Source organism: Panicum virgatum, chromosome 6K, assembly GCF_016808335.1.
Source record: "Panicum virgatum strain AP13 chromosome 6K, P.virgatum_v5, whole genome shotgun sequence".
In the NCBI taxonomy this organism is placed as follows: Eukaryota; Viridiplantae; Streptophyta; class Magnoliopsida; order Poales; family Poaceae; genus Panicum; species Panicum virgatum.
In genome coordinates this window covers 44,561,205-44,567,919 of record NC_053141.1, presented here as the reverse complement: position 1 = coordinate 44,567,919, position 6,715 = coordinate 44,561,205, and the positions used below count along the sequence as shown (strand labels likewise).

The 6,715-nt window shown below is 44.6% G+C and overlaps 1 protein-coding gene across 1 annotated transcript; it reads left to right on the top strand.

Moving 5' to 3' along the window:
- The first annotated feature begins 3,012 nt into the window (after positions 1 to 3,012).
- On the top strand, positions 3,013 to 5,731 carry LOC120713544 (BTB/POZ and MATH domain-containing protein 1-like). Its single transcript, XM_039999480.1, has 3 exons — positions 3,013 to 3,025; positions 4,653 to 4,774; positions 5,015 to 5,731. The coding sequence occupies exons 1-3, from the start codon at positions 3,013 to 3,015 to the stop codon at positions 5,729 to 5,731; spliced, it is 852 nt and encodes a 283-aa protein (XP_039855414.1).
- The last annotated feature ends 984 nt before the right edge of the window (positions 5,732 to 6,715 follow it).

Sequence of the window (6,715 nt, the reverse complement as noted above, 5' to 3'; positions counted from 1 at the left end):
TAATTCTCAAATACCAAATAAATAGCAATACACACATTTGTTATGAATTTAACAAAACTAAATTGATGTTGTAGGTATGGGTATCTTTTGTGATAAACTTAATCAAAGTTAGATAAGTTTAACTTATGACAAAACCACAGTGATCATAGCAATTGGAGTGAAGGGAATAATGTACATATTGAAATGGTATTGACTTCAAATCAAAGTTATGATGGAATCATCAAATTAATATTTTGATGTGCTAATTAGTAGACAATTAGCTTTCTTTTGTATTGCACGCCATATGTTGATTTTCTTTTTATCTATACTCTAGTGAAGTCATAATAAGTAGTACGTCATGTATATGGTTGTTATCGGATTATTGGCCCCTTGCATGTGTCTAAATCGTGGCTCCATCGATCCCTATAGGCAGTTGCGTTGAATTTCATTTGTGGCTCTCTTCATTTCAGAATATAAAAGTCTTTTTCCTATTTATTATGGGGAAATGATCTCAAATGACACACGGATACTTCCTCCATCTACTAATACACAAGCTAAGGATCATCATGAGCACGGCAGATGGGCTCGTGATGGGCTCGGCAGATTTTTTTTCTTTTTTTAATTTTTTTATTTGATTAACCGAGGCGGGCAGCAAAACCGCCTCGGTTAATAGGTTTTACCGTGACCTTGCGGACAAGGCGGTTGGCATGCCCGCCTCGGTTAAACACTTTTGCCCACCTCGATTAAGTTTTTTTTGTAGTAGTGATCTTTATAATTACTAGCCCTAACATGAGTTACACACCAACAAAAAAAACAGAAATTCTGTGGATTCTTCTAGTAAGAAACATAACATCTAACCCCAAATAAAGGAACATATTAATCTTTAGTTTAAGGTGTTCGCACAATCGCACTACATGCAAGCAGATCGAGTGCGTACTGACTTTTCTTAACTGTTTTGTTTGAATGCAAGTGCCAGATGATAATAACCAGGTACCATACTACCATAATCAGGGTCCAGGGCCAATGAGTTTATTGTCTACTCCTACTTGGTAGGATGATGGGAAATATAATATTATACTAAAAACACTGCCGGCCACTTGATAATAAAAAAAGCTAAAACCATCAAGGTTGTTGGCTATTCATTAAAAAAATCAACAAGAACGACATCTTTGGAGTGTCGCTCGATCAAAGTCAACGTTTAATTTTCCATATATATGCAGAGCGACATATAGTTTACGACGTTTGTTAGGCAGGAACAGCTACACTGCTAGAGTTTGAATTGGACACATCATCTATCTCGCCTGGAATTGTAATCTCGCGAGCTTATGATCGAGCCGTCTGCAACCAAAATTACGGTACCCGGCCTCCCACTGCTCGGTGCAATGCATGCATGCATGCATCTACTATAATAAGCCTGAAATAAACAGGACACGACATGTATGACACTGATGTGCAGGTCGATCGATCGGCTTTGTCTAGCTATGTGCCGCCGCCGCTGACACAATCTCTCACGATTTTTCAAAAGGCTAGTTGCATTGGCTACGTACGTCAGTTCGAATTTGAAACAGCTTCCTGGCTAGCTAGCTAGCTTCGTAATAACACGTGCAAAATGGTAATATAAGTTATAGTACGTAATAACACGTGTTCTTCCTAGCTAGTCAAATCGAAAGCGTACGTACCTACAGAGCCTTAGGAAAGCCGTTGGAATAGAGACCCCTGGCAAGCAATGCAAGGCTCACGATTTCGATTTTTCGACAAACGGTGACACGGGGAAGAGCCTATCCGAAGAGTTAGCTGCAAGGCATCCGCCCGGCAGGCGGCGGCAGCCGAAGCTGACAAGTGACAAGTGGCGAACGGACAACAACGTACGTCCTCCCTAATTCATCCCCCCCAAAAGAAAACGACCGTAAATAATAAAATATATAATATTACCGCCCTCAACTTTCACGTAACGAGGGTAGGAGAAAAATATTAATTTGGCCGTGAGATATGTCGAGAATGGTTTGATTTGATGGATTCAGGGTCGGTCTGGTTGGAGGAGATAATAAAGTTAAATGCTAAACTCTAGCACATATTAGCATTTATGCACGTGCTAAAGTTTTCAAGTCTTGACTGAAGTTTAGTCTACCTCATTAGCACTCGTGTTTGGAGAAGCTAGTGCTAAAGTTTAACACTTTCACACATTAGTATTTGGATCCAAACAGAACCTCATGAGATTTGTGATACCCTTAGCTTGCACAATATATGATGTGCCCATACCATCTCCATAGATTTATTACGCCTCTAACGTTGAAAAATATAACATTGAAAGGAGGTACACGATAAGCTAGCCTTCTAGTAGTAATCTTGTTCTATGATGATGAAGATACGAAATTATTATATTATACTTTTCTAACTTTCAGCACATGGAGGATAAATGTCAACAAGCTGCCGTTTTGTACAAGAAACATAAAGGGTCAAAAAAAGTTTGATTATTATTGATTGAGACGAGATTTCCGTGACTCTAACCGCGTGGACACATTTGGTCCCGGGGTTCCCCGATATAAAAACTCGTCATGTTGAAAGAGCCATGTTTGTCACGATTATTCTTGTGCTATGGTCATGCCTTCCCATGTTGAGGCCACAAAGATCAAGCGAAGAGCCAACAACCGAAGTCAACAACACATGATCTTGTTTAAGACTTGTAATAAAGGGCTAATTAGGGTCTCTCAAGAGGATTATGATAGATAAGTTTATAGCACTAGATTCTTATATAGAGAGCAAAAGTTCGATAGTCCTAGAGGGTCGTCGACTCGAGTTGCGAGATCACTCGTATTCTTTTAAAGTTGTTCTTAAATAATTTACGGCCAGCTTCATCATTGGGCATTTTCCAGCGTCCCCGCGGTGGTGTCGTTGGATGCGACCTGCTGTGGCTCACCAGCAGCACCGTGGTGGTGGGCCGAGGCTGGTGGCGCCGGGCTGCCGGCCGTCTCTTGCGCTATGGATGATACGGGTGAAAATCCATCTCTCCTTGGGCCGGCCGTCTGTTGCGCCATGGACGATACGGGTAAAAACCCATCTCTCCTTGGGACGAGTCGATGGTGCCACTAGTGTCATTTCCTTTCTGAAGGCGATGACGAGTGTCTCCAGTGCGAACCGGACCTTGGTGGCAGGCGCTCGGCAATGGCTGCAGCATTTTTCTTTCTTTTCCCTTTTCAAAAAAAAGGAAAAAAATGTTGCTCGTGTTGGGGTGGCTCGTGTCGAGGACAATCCGACCTAGCATGGTGTGCAGTAGTGCAGAGGCTCTGGTCGACCATCCAATTCGACAGGGTAGAGTGAGTTGAGGCCTGGGTCGATGTCCCAATCCGACCTGGGCAGTGGTGTGGTCGTGTTGATGCCCCAATCCAACCGACCAGTATGCGGCGCCGTCGATGTCCCAATCTGATCGGTTTTAGTTGTAGGTGTAGCTGAATGTGTTGTAGTTGTAGTGTTTGATTTTCGGGTTAGATTTATCTATAAACTGGATCAATTCTCTTCTTCTTATTAATATATGCCGAGCCGTAACGTTTAGGATTTTTTTTTAAAAAATCTTATCCTATTGTCACATGCTTCAATGCCGTCATCTAAAATAGCTTTCAACAGATTTATCCATATATGCTACCCCTAGATATATGGTGCTTGGTGCAAGTTTTCATGTCGTACTTGCAATATGATTTCTAGATCTAGAAGCTAGTACGCATAGTAAAGTCCTTGTATTTGCTGACTACAATCGTGCCGTCCTACCTCTTGATAAAGTCCTTGGAGTACTATCAAATTAATAGTGCAACTTCGATGATGAAGTGTATATATATTTTTTCTTAATACATAAGACAACTTAGACACTCGCAATTCGCGCACACTCACACCCTTATAAACACACGTACGCAAAATCCTACTCCTACGAGTATCTTCAAAAACTTACCCGATAAATCTTCGAGATTGACGAAGTCATCAGGCGCCACACTGCGATGGGAACGTTGTCTACTACTAAACGTCGTATAGTCTCTGGTATCCTGTTTTCTCATCAATTATTTTTTGGACATCACTTTGATAGGCCACTACCTAACCCGTCCTGTGCCTGCCGGTCCGCACGTGTCCCGATAGAGATACGGATCCGGCCAGCCCATGCGCTGCACAGTTCTCTGATGGATCCGGCCAGCCCATGCGCTGCACAGTTTTCTGATGGATCCGGCCCACCACACGACGACGACGCGTGTGGGAGAGAATTCTACAGAGCCGGCGGCCACCTTCTCATCCCTGAAGCCGGCCTAAACTGTAAAAACGAGCCCTACGCGACTCGGCGGCGGGCGGCGGCGGCTGCTGCGGCGGGAGTCGTAGCCTTGTTGTGGGGGCCACGACGACCTAATTCCATCGCCGGCGAGGCGAGGCCAGAGGCCGCCGGAGCACCAGCTCGTTTGGGACAGTAAGTCTTCATTCTCGCGTGCGTGGTCTTAGGTTTTCTCAGACTTGAAGGTTTCGTTCTTTTTTTGGATGCTACATGATCTGTTTCTGTTAATTTTGGCAAAATTGATGTTAGACTATTGATCTGGAAATCGTGTCAGAGACCATTAGGTTGGGACCCGTCAGAGCTGTACCAGCACGAGGATTTTTTTCATATGTGATTCCTGTGCCTTCTTTTTATGTTTTTGATGTAGTGCTGGAAAAGGTGCTGGACGCTCGTTTCCTCGAGTTGAAGTTCGTGTTCGACAACACGAAGATCAATGACCTCGCCGTGAACAGATCAGTCATCTCCGATGATATCTCAGCCGGGTGCCAAGTGTGGAGGTTTAACCGCCGCACCCCCCCCCCCCCCCCCTCCCGTGGGATCAGCAGAGAGCTCGCCCCTGAGCACTTGTCTCTCTACATCCAGATGGTGAGCAAATCCGTCAAGGCAAAAACTATCTTCGAGGCTTTCGTGATGGACAAGAACGGCAGGCCATCGTCTCACCGCGCAGGGAGGCTATCGTCCCCGCTTGTTTACCCGCAAGTGTGGGGGTGGCATCAGCTCGTCAAGTAGAGCGATCTCGAGACGCTCCACGCGACGGATGGCCTGGTCACCATGGTGTGCGGGGTCATCGTCGCGCGTGACGACGACGACCCTGTCGACGTGCCGCCGTCCGACATGGGAAGCCACCTTGGCCGCCTTCTGGACTGCGCCGACGGCTCCGACGTCTCCTTCGTCGTCGAGGGCGAGATGTTTCCCGCGCACCGCGCGGTGCTCGCCGCCCGCTCGCCGGTCTTCAGGGCGCAGCTCCTCGGCGCCATGGCGGATGCCAAGATGCCGTCCATCACCATGCACGACATATCGGCGGCGACGTTCAAAGCCATGCTCCGGTTCATGTACACGGACGCCTTGCCTGCCGACGACGAGCTCGGGGATTGTCCATTGATAATCGAGGTGTTTCAGGATCTGCTTGCCATGGCCGACAGGTACGCGCTGGACAGGTTGAAGCTCATATGTGCTAGGAAGCTGTGGGAGAACATGGCGACAGATAATGTCGGCTCAACCTTAGCCTGCGCCGAGACGTATAATTGCCCGGAGCTGAAAAGGAAGTGCATTGCCTTCGTGGCCAAGGACGAGAACTTGAAGAAGATCGTGCTGACCGATGGTTTTCTTCAGTTGGTGCAGAAGTACCCATCGATTCTTGCCACTACTGCAAAAAAAAATTTAGAGACGGGTAAAAACGTATTTTTAGGGGTGGATGCGGTATCCGTCCCTAGTTCTCGTAGCTAAAAATGCCCCCCTAAAAATAATTATTAGGGGCGAGTCACGGCATGTTGATTTCTATGGGTGGGTCATGCCATGACCCGCCCCTACAAATTTTTGTTCAAAAAATAAAAAAAATAAAAAACAGCAAAAGAAAAAAGAAAAAAAAATTATCCTAGCCAACCCACCACCACCACTAGCCCTGTAATGTCAGGCTACGATTTTTTTGATGAAATATACACACTTGCATCACCTGGGATTTGAACCGCCTATCCCTAGTCTCGCACATACTTTCCTTACCACTACACTACACAAGCACTTGTGACATTATGAGGTATGTTATTCTTTTATATTAACTCAGAAATTAATTTATAGGGGCGGGTGACGCCATCACCCGCCCCTACAAATGCATTTTTAGGGGCGGGTGACGCCATCACCCGCCCCTAAAAATATTTTCTATTTTATCAGAAAATTCATTTAATTGTTTACATATAGCAAAACAAATTAAAAAATGTGAACCTTCTACACTATGGTTATTGTGAACTATAGAAATAAAAAAATATGTCAAATATATTTCAGTGTATATAAAGGTTAAGATTGTGGAAACCTCAAAGTATGACTTGAGTTATATGAGATACTATATAGTTATAGCTATTAGAGAACTAATTCTATTTTTTTACCACAAGATGACCTTAAATGAAAAAATTATCAACTACAAAGTTTTAGATCTCGTCATTCTCTATAATTTTGATATAAAATTTGACTTCATCCAAGATTATATGAAAAAGTTATGATTTTTTTTTGTGTGGAACTATTTGAAGGGGCGGGCCATACCATCACCCGCCCTTAAAAATGCATTTGTAGGAACGGGTGAGGCCATGACCCGCCCCTACAAATGCCACTATTTTTAGGGGTGGTTCATGGCATCACCACCCCTAGAAATGCTCTTTTTAGGGGCGGGTGACGCCATGAACCGCCCCTGAAAATGACATTTATTTTTAGGGGTGGGTG